The following is a 13,452-nucleotide window of genomic DNA, read 5'->3' as shown; positions in this document are numbered from 1 at the left end:
CAGGTAGCTAAAATAATTAGGCCTAGAAATCACTTTTCCGTTTTTAATACATAGTTGTCATGTAAACACCCTCTTCCAGAAGTTTTAGGAGCTGCATATTCTTCAGGCATCTTACACTTTTTAAATAATGAATTTACATTTGTATATTACTGGATAAGGATTAAGGATAATGTTTTAATATTTTTAACTTAATTTCTACCCAGTAATGCCTAGCATAACTAGAAAATTAAATATTCTTTATAAAAATGCCCATGCCACTTTAAGATTTTATACAGGTCTAGAAATCACACTTTTAAAATTAGGCTATACTTCATATAGCCAGGTTTTCCAAAACTGTGGGAACTCTGGTTTTCAAAGGAAAATCTGTTGTTGAAGGGGTAAATTAAATATCTTGATTATTTTAAATCATCTTCAGACCCCATGTCTGAGATAGAGGGCCATCTCATCACAGGGCCCTGAACAACATTCCTGTTAACCTGCACGGAGATGGAAGGTTACAATCTAGCGCACTAAATACTTTCTTTGAATGTTACATATGTGCGGAATCTGAATACACATCATATTCAATGAACATACAGTCCAACTTCCTTTTCCAAATTCAAATCAATTTCTTCCTCCTGAAAGACCAAAGCAGAAAAATTCACTTCATAAAACATAAATTTCTCCAACTTTGCATGGTAAACGTTTCACTACCAACCAAAGATAGGATTTTGCTTCATGTTGAAGGAAAAACACATCAAATGTAGAGATAAATGAGAAAGGAAAACATTTTGAGTGCAAAAGAGGTGGTTAAATATTTTACTTGAGGCAGTTTTATTTAAGTTAATTGTTAATTCCATGCTGTTTCATTGTAATACAGATTCTAAGTCTGTGGTTCCAGTCAGATATCCAGTAGTACAAACTAGTTTCAAGTTAACAAAGTACAGAAGAAATTATATGCATTATGCAGATTCAGGGGGGGGGAAGAAGAAAAATAGACTATTTCATGTACTCATGCAGGCTTAAAATCAACTTTATTAGTGCTTTTTTTTTTCTTTTTGAGACAGCCAAATGGAGACCTGCATTTGTCTTAGTTCTAAAAGCAACAAGGCTCCTTCAGTTGTATAGAGCTGCAGCCATCCACCCACCATCATCAGCCTATGTGAGCAATACAGTATTTTAGCACAAATTACAGTCCAGACCACTGGTAAATGTTACTACATAACTACTACTTGGTGATGTTAAGCATTTTGCTCCACATGGATATCAAGAAATTTGCTTCGACTTTCTCTGAAAAACTAAATTAACGAAAAGAGCACTTTGTTTAGACTTGCCCTTTTAAAGGTTTAATCGTTTTCTTTAACTGCATCGTATAATTGCACTAACACAGAAATATTACAGCTCAAACCACTAATAGTAGACATATCAGTAATAGTAATAAAAGTTAATTTCTGTAATTACATTAAGAAAAACTCAAAATATATCCAGCAACTGATAAAAATGTTGAGAAATAAAGCAAATGAACATAAAAAAAGGAAAAATGTTGTACCAGGACCAAAAAAAAAAAAAAAAAAAAAAAAAAAAAAAACCTTCCAAGAAATCTTAAGCTCTGACCATTCAAAAATCATAATTGAAGTTTGTTTCATGAGTGGTATATTTTATTTCAATTTAAGGGCTAATAAAACAGAATAATATTAAAAATCAAACAAAGGGAGAGAAAACTGGAGGCATCAAGCTGTTGAGTGCCACTCATAAGGTTGGGCTCGGTTGCTCCCTTTGTGAGTGGGGTCTGGGGAGGGGGAGGGGGAGTGGGAGTGGGGTGGAGTCTCATATTGGCTGTGTTGTCTCATTGGTTTTCGTCCTCCACATCTTGCAGCGCCTCTTTATTCTGTTCCTCACCTGTGCAGAGAGAAACAAAGCCATTGTTATTGCATTGCACCACAATTGTGTGTCCCTTAAAGAAATCCACGTGTGATGCGTTGTGCATTTTCGCACATCAAGTTTGCAACCCTTGCAAGATACTGTGCTTTAGGAGTTTGCCAAATAAAAATGCTATCAAAAGCAAAAAATAAAAATAATCAATAGTGAAGGTCTAAATACATGCTGTGAGAAAAATAAAATGTATCTATAGTGTTACAAAAGTAGAATGTCATTTTCAAGCTTAAAAATAAATAAATAATAATAATTAGCTTAAGTCTAATTTGAATGCAGTGTTATCTCATACGGTCATTTAATTGTCACACGTAATTCAGTTCCCAAACCAAAGGATAAGACCTTTAGAGACCTGTACTGTACATTTCTTAGGAAAACATACCAGAATTTCTCAAATTCTAATATATTGGTACAACACAGCCATTCCAATTGGACAGAGGATCTGGCAGTGATCATGCAGAAACGGTTTGTTTCAGACATGCTGCACATATAGCACTCTGGTGGCTACAAAGATAGCAACACAAAGCTTACAAACGGGTGAGTGATGATGCAATTTGTGGGCAAAAAGGCAAGTGCTGGAAAAAGTGGCCTCACTTACAAATAAAGTTTGTGGGCATTTAACATTTTCCTTTAGGAATCTAAATAGTGGGAATGAAAAAAGGCAAGATGGGTTAAGTTGGACGGCATGAGGTAGGACACATTACAAGATGACATGAAATGTAGTAGAGAAAGATTATACTGCTGGTTTTGCACAGAAATGCAGTGATGCGCACAAGGTCAGTATATACTTTTGAAAACAATAGAGGAACATCAAAAAGGTTTAAAAGCTATTAAAAAAAATACAGCTTTGGGTCTTATTTCTGGAGTAGGAATGAATATCTTGGATGCACTACATTACATATTTATGCAATAACATTAAAAACCACTACACTATACTGAGAAAAAGAAATTCTGGTGGATGAATTTAAATAAAATCTTTTTTAATCATACCCAGCCATGTTTGCTTGAACAATTTTACTTTCAAAGTAGCCAGACCCCTCCATTTTAACTCTTCTTTTAGAGGTAGATATTAGAGATGCCTCACAAGTCCTAAATCAGGACACTCTGAAACAATCGCTCTAAAAATAGCTTTGGTTTGTGGAGGAGCTTTTGAGGATGTCACCTTCATGTACCAATGGGTTTCAAAGACATGTTTGTCAAGCTTAGCATCTGAAACTGCAAGAAAGATGATGCGTCTTACCATCTCCCTGCATATCTGAAGTCCATAGTGTCAGGTTATCACGTAACAACTGCATGATGAGTGTTGAGTCCTTGTAGCTTTCTTCACTCAATGTGTCCAGTTCAGCAATTGCATCGTCAAATGCCGCCTTTGCCAACCTAAGATCCACACATAAACTATTAGTAAGTTTCAACATTCAAATGAACAGAAAAAAATTATAATACCATCTTGGTCAGATAAGTAGCCAAACACATTATCTAAAAGCTCTAGATGGCACCATATTCATACAAATGAAATAAGAATATGATTGATACACATTTGCAAAATCAAGCAAAAAGCAAATGCAAAAAGATTTGAAATTGACACTAAAAAACCCCAAAACACAAAGAAAACCAACCTGCATGCACGGTCGGGAGAGTTGAGGATTTCATAGTAGAATACGGAGAAGTTAAGAGCCAGACCCAAACGAATAGGGTGTGTAGGCTGAAGGTCTGTCATTGCAATATCACTAGCAGCTTTGTAAGCAACCAAACTGTTTTCTGCAGCCTCCTTCCTGTCATTTCCTGTGGCAAACTCAGCAAGATACCTGTGGTAGTCGCCCTTCCTGAAGCATCAAAGGAAGAAAAGGTCTGTTTAAAACATGTATAAATAAAGCCGTGACCTCATTATGTCACATACGATTCAACCTTAGATTCACTTAGGAAAAATGAATGGCTTTCATACATTTTGTAGTAGAAGACCTTGGACTCTCCTGAATTTGCAGCTGGGATTAGGTGCTTGTCCAATACATCGAGGATGTCATTGCAGATTGATTTCAACTCATTTTCAACCTGGACATGAAAATGTAAAGGTTAAAAGCATAAAATGCATCATATTCCAGTGATGTTAATGAATGCTAGTTAGCGCACATCTTACCGTTTGCCTATATTCCCGAATCATTTTCAATTTGTCCTCCCCACCCTTATTCTCCTCTTTCTGCTCGATACTACTGATTATCCTCCAGGATGCTCTTCTCGCCCCAATAACGTTCTTATAGGCCACGGAGAGCAGGTTTCTCTCTTCAACTGTTAGTTCAACATCCATCCCAGCCACTTTCTTCATGGAGTCGACCATTTCTGGAAAATTGAAAATAAATGTGATGGACATTTTGCTTAATGGATTTAAATTACAGCCAGAAAGCAAAACGCGAGCCGCAAATATAAGTACACATTTTATTAACCAGTTACATAGCAAAGAGTCCAACGGGTTCTGGGATTTTTAAAAAATAACCCCATTTATTTTCTCCATAGGGGAATGGATCTTGAATGATAACTTATCCTTTAAAGACAGACACACTTGTAAGCAACTAAGTTTTTAATCAATGGTATTAGGGATGGGGCCGATCCGATCCAGTATCGGTATCGGGACCGATACCAGCGTAATTCACGTATCGGATTTTCCCGATCCAACCTGCGGAGATATCCGATATCCTTGAGTCATGTCTGCGCTTTAACGTTGTCTGCTGAAATGACTCCAAAAGTGATTCCCGCCGGCTAGTCTGCTAGCTGGCTGCAAACTGCGGAATGGATTTCCTGAACGGAGGCGCGGCTCAATGAGACACAGAGTTATGAGACACGCCACCGCTCAGGAAATCCATTCCGTAGTTTGCGGCCGCTGTGTGGAAATTCTTCACACTGGAAACACCGCAGAGCAAGACAGCAAAATGCAATGTTTGCAAAGCCGTAATTCAGAGCTCGTTGAAGCTCCCTCGCGTCGTACAACACAACGAATGCAATCAAACATTTAAAAAAGCACCACGTTACTGTGCGTTCACACCAAACGCGAATAGCGCGTCAAATTCGCGTCTGCCGCGTCTAGTTGGACGCTTGAATATTTTGAATCCATTCGCGCGCCCAGAGCGAAATTGACGCTCGTAAAAAGCAAAAGTTTGAAGCGAAATTGACGCGCGTCTGAGGCGAAATCCGCTTGTCTGTTTGCACATGGCTGATGTTGATCGAGCATTCATCGAGAGAGTTACAGCATCGGAGCGAGGATCACCCTTTAGATAGTGTGTGTGTGTGTGTGTGTGTGTGTAAGATGTTTACACTTGCACTTTTCTTATATTTCAAGACTCAAGTATTTGACATTTTGGGAATGTAATAAATATTGACATGACCTACAGTTGCATATTTGTTTTCAGAATGGGATTTTTCCTGTTAACAGGATTTACTGTTTTTCTGACTTCCTTTTCTGACCTTATACTTACCATACATGCATAAATATGTAGGCCTACATATCATACTTGCCTGTTGAGAGGAGTTTATTTCAGCATCATATAAAATAAACAATAATGATAATAATAATATTAAAGCAAACACAGCTCTGGTATCGGAATAGTATCGGTATCGGCCGATATCCAAATTCAGGTATCGGGATCGGATCGGAAGTGAAAAAATGTGGATCGGTGCATCCCTAAATGGTATATGCTTTTGTTGAAGCCATCAACCCATATTATTTCTACTAATTTTTTAAATAACTGTTTAACAGTGGAATTGTGCATTTTGGGATTCTGCGGAAAAATTGGGTCAAGCAAATCGTGCCAAAAGAACTCTTTTAGTGCCCGCCCAATCCCATGAAGCACTGAAAATGTCGTATTCTTGACAGCCTCCTTCACTCTCAAACTACTTTTATTCAGTGAACTTAAAACATATTTGTTTGTTTCTCTCTTGCTCAGTGTTGTACCTTTGTCTTTTTGCCCAATATTCAAATGTTTTTTTGTTTTAAATCAAAGTTTGCAATGTGTGATTCATGATTGTGATACATCCGTAGCTGGTAGGTTTGGTTCATGTTTTAAAATCAACCAATAATTTAACATTTCTATGAAAATATTTCCAGAACAAAGGCTGCTGATAAAGTGGGCAGCCACTGTTGCACTCCATGGGGTAGAGCTGCACGATTAATCGTTAATAGCAATCTCAAATCAAACACCCACACGATCTTATTCCTAAATGACAACGATTCACCTGTATCTATTAAACCTTTTACAAGTACGATCACAGCGGAACATTCAAATCTGCGTTGGCGCTGCCGCTGACCCAGAGAGAGTTTGTCATCTTTAGGTATGTAACAGCTTCACAAACAGTTTTTTCAACTAAACAGTATCATTATTTCTTAATAATAAATATTCAAATAAATCACAGAAGAACTGGAATAAAAGTTTATAGTTCAGATACAAGCAGTGATGTTTACAGTAGCACTCAAAATAAAGTAAATAACCTTTTGAAAGTAATTTGACACATCAAATAAAGATTGTTTCAATTAGATCGCTAAACCGACAAGTGTGCATTGGCGACAAGCGACTTAATGTATTTGTCATTGAATCATTCATTCAAGAGATTCTTTCAAAAACACTGATTCATCCAGTGATGAAACAAGTGAAGTATTAATGAGCAAGTTATTGAATTATTCATTCACTCACTGCTTTTTTAAAATTAATAAATAATAATAATAATTTAGTAATTGTTTAGTTGTATATTCAGAATAATAGAAGAACTGTGATCTCCACTTTAAACAATTTTATATATATATATATATATATATATATATATAGTGATTCTCAATTTATCCAGAATCGTGTAGCTCTACTATGGTGTGTGTGTATTATATGCATTTGTTCATAAACATTTACAGCATGTACATTTGTACTCTTTCCCCTTGTGTAGTCAGTATTCAATCATAAAACACTGCATACCCTTTGTTAACAAAGTATCATTCTACATACTATCAGCTAGCATACTTTTAAGTGGTGAGTGAAAACCCTAGAAACCTAAAATAGGTTAATGGGTGACTAAACTAGACAATAAATTACCAACAAGGCACAGTTATAGCTGTTGGTTTAGTATATCGTTAAAATCATGAACACCACAAACCAGAGAGCCTCTTCTCTACAGTATGAAATGAAATCTCACTGCAAAGCTACTGTATCTGAGCTTACAAAGCATTAATTGCTTTGTTTTACTGTACAACGGCTGCGTCTCTAAATCTACTGAGGTACCTGCCTAGACAGCATTTTTGGGTATCATAGCTCAACGCGCCCATAATACGCAAAAAGTAGGCAGCTCAAAAGGTTTTGAGACACAGCCATGGTCTCTCGTAATGTGCTGCGGGGCTAAACGCAGAAAAGGGCGGCCCTGGTACCGAAATAACTCCTTATCGTGATTAATTGGGTCGATTGAGACAGCTGTTAACTAATATTTGAACCGTTCTTCGCCCACATGAGCCTTGAAGACTGCAGCCACCCCCTCCGCCATGGCTAGCAACAGCTTGCCTCACCCACTAACTCTCCGCCATTTTGTCTCCTCAATAAACGTCTCCATCTTCATATGCCATTCTGTAGTTACCCCAATATCACATCGACAGAATTAACGGACAGTACAAATAAATGAATCAACGTTTTTAAAGGGTAAACGGAGATCGGTTTGCCATTTACAGGGTGTTCGCTTGGTGTATACGCGAATTAAGCCAGCTAACCCGACCGTCAGTTAGTCTGTCTGAGCACTCGCTTTGTAAAAACAACGTTCCCGTTACATCTCAATGTATCTTACCATCATATCTCTCCGCCTGCTCGGCGAGCTTGGCTTGGTACACCAAATCCTCCCGGTCACCCATGGTGGACAGCGCGCGGCGAGCGTGTTTTGTGAGAGATTGGGAGTAAAGGAGGAGTGTGAGTTCACCGGCAGGCCCCTGTGCGAGCAACAGCTGCGGATTGAATGGTGGAGTAAAGATGGCGTTACACCTTCATCCGGGAACTTTTACACAGAGCAGCTCCACACACTCCCTCTCTCCCTCACGAATGCTGGATTTTAACCCTCTTTATTTGAATAGAGAATGAATTTTATGTGCTTTTCTGCTAACATCGTGTATTAAAGTGGCACATTTAGGGCCAACGCTATTCAATAAAATTGTCAATATAAACTCTTGAATTTAAAGGAAGAGTTCACCCCCCAAAAATGAACATTGTCGTCCTTTACTCACCCTCATGTCGTTCTATGGTGTGTAATTGTTCGAAATATATTAGTTTAAAGAAAAGTCCATTTAAAATAACACCTTAAAATTGAAATGAAAACTCAAAGGAAAAATTATTTTTAATTTACTGTCAGCATACAATAAGATATTTTGAGAAAATCTGTGTTTGTTTAGTCCATAACATAGAAGTCAATGGTAATCAATATTGTTTTGTTACCAAAACTCTTAATATCTAAAAATATCTTCTTTTATGTTCCGTAGAAGAAAGTCAATCATACAGGTTCGGAACAGCATGAGGTAAGTGTTTTATAATTTCAATTGAACATATTATAAATAAAATAATACATTAATTTAATTTTAAATGGTATTGCATTTGGGCCTAAACTTGCTTTACAAGTATATTTCTATCAATCACACCATAGAAATTAAATTGTGCCGTATCAGTGTAGATCACTAACAACAATAGAGTACAAATGTGCCTTTGAAATACCATTGTACATGATAAATATGGTAATCATCTACCACACTATATTTCAAAGTACCATGCTATTACTATCTGATACAATTTTCAACCAGGTTGGCTTGTCAGAATTAATAATAGCTGGTCATAAAATTAAACAGTGACGTATACTATGGTAGGATAATGAAACAAGCACTTCTCCATCACGTTGATCTTAATAACAGAGTAATACAATACTATCAAGGCATGATATTACAGACAGAGGCCAAGTAAAAGGTTTAATAGCATTACTATAGGGGTCAACTTTATTTCATGTACATGAATAAAACTGTAACAAAAACGTTGGATTTTTTGTGTGTGACTTAAAACACGGTTCTGACAGACTTGGATGCACATAAAGGATAACACAAGATTAATTTCACAAAATTACTGTGTTGATATTTAGGTTCTAAAACATAATACTTTGGGTACAAATAAAATGTACAGACATGACTGTTGCGATTACTCATTCAACTCAGTCATAGAGGAAAGTGATGCTTTTTTTTTAAGGTGAAATCATTCTCACAGGACATGGGTGAGAGTTCAGACTTACAAGACTCCAGCTTTGCTTTGTGGCTGATTTTAGTGATCTAATATCATCAAGGTAATTTGTGACTGAAACAGACAGTTAATAAGACAGATCATGAACATCAAAGTCCTTCATAATTACGACTTAAGCGACAATTACATAACATGGCCAGCTTGCTGTCACATCATGACAACATACAGCTAACCTACACACACACAACAAAGCTTTCTAACATTAAATGTGACATAACTGAATAGTTTCCAGGTGATTGTCATTGTTACCAAACAAAGTTAGTCAACTTTTCTTTTTAAAAGTAACAACAAATAAAGGTAAAGGGTAAAAATATTAACATTTGATAGTGTTGTTCTGGTAGCCTGTCTATTAGTGTTATAATTTATACATTTGTCCACAGATATTCGATTTCTATTCTCTCATACAGTCAATAGTAATGGAAGCAGGTTAAAAGAAACATTTCTGCAAGGTTGAACAAAACATACTCCACTTTTCCCCGCATTATGCATTCAACAATTTAGGCTAAAGACAATGCTGATTTGGTCATTGACAACAATCTGCAATTAAGGCAGGCAATTAGGAAAACAATGTCTTACTTGGGCATTAAAGAACAAAATACACCGTTTCTGCATTGAAATAGATAATACAGGCATGATGGAGGCTGATGGTTAAAAAAAAGTCAATAGCCAGATGAACCGATAGTAGATAAAGACTACTCGTATGTGCAAAATCAATTGAGCAAAACACATTTGAGGCATCAGGTTAGGCTTTGCACATTAATGTGACACTTCATAAAATCCTACTTGGTTATTGTAAAGATAATTGGGTTGTTTTAGAAATATCTATACCTAATATTAAAGCAGTTTTGGGCCACAACATATAAGAGAGGCACTACAAGAACCACTCATTGTCTTTTCAACCTTGGCAAGGGAAGTTCTGGCAAAAACACATTAGTTAATTTGAGTGGAAAAGTCACAATATTGGAATTTATTTAAAAACAACAACAAAAGTCTATTTAGTCTATCTTATATTGACGTATTGAGTCTAGCATTAGAAATTACGGTTACACATTCAACAAAACCGCATTTAGTGTAATACTTCCAAGTACAGCAATAATGGTCAAAGGAGCAAGTAGCGTTTCCTGATAATATATAATGAAAATGTAGTAAAACAGTTATTTAGCGGTAGTGAATAATGATACATGGCCCATTTTGTATACATTAGAAATGTTGTGCATAAATAAAACAAAATGCGGTGAGGGTTCGGGCTACTCCATCTTTTATATAATGTGCCGCCCCATCCGTCTGACTGGCGCTGAGCCAGTAGTGACTGACAAGCCAATCAAAAAGACTATTCAAAGCATGTTCGATCTGCATTTCTGAATATTTTCATGTAGTAGATGATTTGTAGTGTAAAAAGCTTTTGTGTTCTAGGACACTAAGTAGTGTATGCTACCGCATTCAAAGAAGCAAAGGAACAGTCCCTTGTTAAGACACCAAACCGCTCATGTTTTAAGTCCAAGCAGGCTCTTCCTCTTTTCGCAGTTCACATGAAGCCACACACTAATGCTCCTCTCTCTGTAGTGTATGGTGTTGTGTGTGGAATTTAGTGTTTACTTGGTAAATATCTTTAATTATTGCATAAAATCTAACAAGGGAATTGTTGCAGGTGCTGTGTACATTGGCATGAGACACAATGGCACAAGGTAATGATGAGGCGGACAGGTTAAGGGCAGTAGTGAGGATGTGTGAGGAGCCGGAGTTGTGTGTATGTGTGTGAATGAGTGTACATCTAAGGGCTGCTAGGGAAGACAGTCTGCTCTCTCAGCTCAGTTCGTCCTCTGGATTGTGCTGGTCCAGCAAGCGGACATGAGTAAAGGGAAAATGGCCATGCTTTCCCTTGCACTCACCCTCCCACTGCCCGTTTACATTGATCTTGGTCACCTTCACCATGTCGCCAACCTGACAACACAAGACAAAAGACCAAGTGTTAGAAGTGGAGGATTTACTTTGTAAATGTAATGTACAAAACAGACTTAAACAGAGAATTACAGTTCCACTGGGAGGCGCCAAAACAAAAAAATATATTTCTCAAAATGTAATATAAATGCAGATGTTTTTAACATACAAAACAAATAATCTGTGTCTGTTTAATACAATGTTGTAAATTAAAAATAAAACATTTTCGTACCTCCAAAGCAAGAGCAGTTTTATCATAGGCATTGGGAACTCTCTTCTGAATCGCCCTGGCATAAACCGGACCATTCTGTAGATTGGGTAAGGATGTGGGCTGGGCATACTGGCCCGGTTCACCAAGCAGAGGTGGAGACTGAGAGCTGTGGCCGTCAGAGTTGCCGTGAGCGCCGGATCCTCCGACAGACCCCCCAGGGGCCCCTGATGTTGGCGAGGCCGGCCGGTACTTCTCCACGTAGGGCACAGGGATCATGCCGACACGGCTTTCAGAATTCTGAGCGTTCCACCACTGCTCCTCCGGCTTCTCCAGTACTCGGAGAATATCGCCCTTTCGAAACGGAAGGTCCTCGTCGTCGTTGCCGGGGAAGTCGAAGAGAGCTCGGACGAACTCCTCTTCAAGCCTCTGAGGAACTCCTCCCGTTCCCGCATTGACGCTGATAAAGGACGAGTGCTTGGCTTTGCTAATGGGCTCAATGAGAGTGGTGGTATCCAGGTAGTGAATCTTATAGAACTCCAACAGGGCAGGTAAGGCATCGAATTCCTGATCTCCAATACGGAACCGAGGAGGAGCAAGTCCTGCGGGATGACAGCAAGAGAGCACATATGACGGATGGACGATTAAGATCTGCTTTACCTTAATCTAGTCTTGGTAAACAGTGTATAAACGTCTCTGTTTTCGAAAATACTACTTTTTTTTGTGGCTCAAACCGGAGGAAAAGCTGTATAATAGTTTTTAAACTCAGCATTGCTGATTGAGCATATTCGTTTTACTGTATGTAGTGTGAATTATTGTGTATATGTGTGTGTGTTTATATATATATATATATATATATACATATATATATATATATACACACATATACATACATATACACACACACACACACACAGATTCACACCACGTACAGTAAAACGAATAGATTATCTGAATGACTGAACCAAAAATACAGTTTATATAGGAAAAATTACTGATTTCTGTATGTGTAAACATCTTAAAGAATACACTAAATTACTACGTAATATTAGATTGACGCGAAAAATTACACTGAATGTGCCAACTATTCATAGCAAAGAAGCACACAAGTTTCTAATTGGGTGCTAACTTAAGTGTTTTGCTAAAGCAGTATTTATTCGTCCCGTCGTTTTCAGTATTTTTAGATGCACCGCTTACCTGGTCCGGACTGGCGATTGCTGCTGATGCTGTTTATTATGTAATGAGAGACTTTGGAGTTCTCCGACACAGACAGCACGTAGTCCCCGGGAATAGTGATCGAGTCCCGCACCAGGAACACTCCATGCCTCTGCCCTTGGAGCAGCGAAACCGCCTCTTGCCGGCTTAATCTCCCCCAATACCAGCTCCCTCGGTCTTCCGAATCAAAATTTCCGGCCATGACTAGCGCAAGAAAAAAGCCCAGGCTTCACAGGCCTTCCCTTCGCCTCTCCTTATCCGCAAGCAGCGTTCAACTCATGCAAAAACTTTACCGCGTTCCGTTGTTGAACACGTTTCGAATACGCGCAGCATTCGCACACTTTTCTACGCTTTTTTGTTCCAATCGGGTAAGAAAACTACCGACGCCGGAATCCCAACGTGCATGAGACGCAAAAACTAAGACTATTCGCTCAGATCCTCTGATAATTGTTTAGTGTAAACCAAAACGTACATTGGAAGTTGTCACAAGGAAGTTCAAATATTTCAAATGGCGGACAAGGGAAACAATTTTTGACCTTATTTCCCGGAAGTGATGCAATAGCAGTCAATTCAGGTGGTGCCTATAAGTAGCCATATTGATGCGGTCGATGTTAAAAATGAGGCCATAGCCCGTATTATTCTACAGTTTCATTGGCTGTTGTAAATACTACCATTTTATTTAGTTTTATTATTTAATTTGTGGTTTGTGATTTGCCTATAAGAATACACCCCGTTTCGTTTTCATTAAGTATATTGAGATTTATTTACAAGAAGTATATTATGTATTATGTAATTTTTTTCATCTTTACATTCACATGATTAATGCTTTCTTACTATAAATAATCCACATTTCACTAAAACACAATAAAATAAATAAATAAAATAAATCCAGTTTAG

General features: G+C 37.8%; 2 protein-coding genes and 1 long non-coding RNA gene across 3 annotated transcripts; 1 reads left to right on the top strand and 2 right to left on the bottom strand.

Annotated features, from left to right (window-relative positions):
- Positions 1 to 784: 784 nt before the first annotated feature.
- ywhae1 (tyrosine 3-monooxygenase/tryptophan 5-monooxygenase activation protein, epsilon polypeptide 1) lies at positions 785 to 7,896 on the bottom strand. The gene is made up of 6 exons (XM_082180572.1): positions 7,714 to 7,896; positions 4,046 to 4,245; positions 3,854 to 3,960; positions 3,528 to 3,734; positions 3,152 to 3,288; positions 785 to 1,878 (listed from the first exon to the last, which is right to left on the bottom strand). The coding sequence occupies exons 1-6, from the start codon at positions 7,775 to 7,777 to the stop codon at positions 1,826 to 1,828; spliced, it is 768 nt and encodes a 255-aa protein (XP_082036698.1). The 5' UTR covers positions 7,778 to 7,896; the 3' UTR covers positions 785 to 1,825.
- On the top strand, positions 4,848 to 10,057 carry LOC309506688. The gene is made up of 2 exons (XR_014208897.1): positions 4,848 to 6,228; positions 8,396 to 10,057. It is a non-coding gene; the product is annotated as an uncharacterized lncRNA (long non-coding RNA).
- On the bottom strand, positions 8,860 to 13,078 carry crk (v-crk avian sarcoma virus CT10 oncogene homolog). Its single transcript, XM_082180570.1, has 3 exons — positions 12,538 to 13,078; positions 11,365 to 11,942; positions 8,860 to 11,135 (listed from the first exon to the last, which is right to left on the bottom strand). The coding sequence occupies exons 1-3, from the start codon at positions 12,755 to 12,757 to the stop codon at positions 10,998 to 11,000; spliced, it is 936 nt and encodes a 311-aa protein (XP_082036696.1). The 5' UTR covers positions 12,758 to 13,078; the 3' UTR covers positions 8,860 to 10,997.
- Between the last annotated feature and the right edge of the window lie 374 nt (positions 13,079 to 13,452).

Source organism: Leuciscus leuciscus, assembly GCF_965113295.1.
Source record: "Leuciscus leuciscus genome assembly, chromosome: 9".
NCBI classification, from domain to species: domain Eukaryota; kingdom Metazoa; phylum Chordata; class Actinopteri; order Cypriniformes; family Leuciscidae; genus Leuciscus; species Leuciscus leuciscus.
Note: the sequence above shows the minus strand (reverse complement) of the source record. Positions and strands in the feature narration are given on the sequence as shown.

Excerpts from the sequence above, each read along its gene's own strand:
- ywhae1 (XM_082180572.1), bottom strand. The coding sequence starts at position 7,777 with ATGGGTGACCGGGAGGATTTGGTGTACCAAGCCAAGCTCGCCGAGCAG. Across the intron at positions 3,735-3,853 it reads AAGGTCTTCTACTACAAAAT|GAAGGGCGACTACCACAGGT; the intron begins GTATGAAAGCCA and ends TTGATGCTTCAG. Across the intron at positions 3,289-3,527 it reads TCTCCCGACCGTGCATGCAG|GTTGGCAAAGGCGGCATTTG; the intron begins GTTGGTTTTCTT and ends TGTGGATCTTAG.
- crk (XM_082180570.1), bottom strand. The coding sequence starts at position 12,757 with ATGGCCGGAAATTTTGATTCGGAAGACCGAGGGAGCTGGTATTGGGGG. Across the intron at positions 11,943-12,537 it reads CAATCGCCAGTCCGGACCAG|GACTTGCTCCTCCTCGGTTC; the intron begins GTAAGCGGTGCA and ends GTCATCCCGCAG. Across the intron at positions 11,136-11,364 it reads AAACTGCTCTTGCTTTGGAG|GTTGGCGACATGGTGAAGGT; the intron begins GTACGAAAATGT and ends TTGTGTTGTCAG.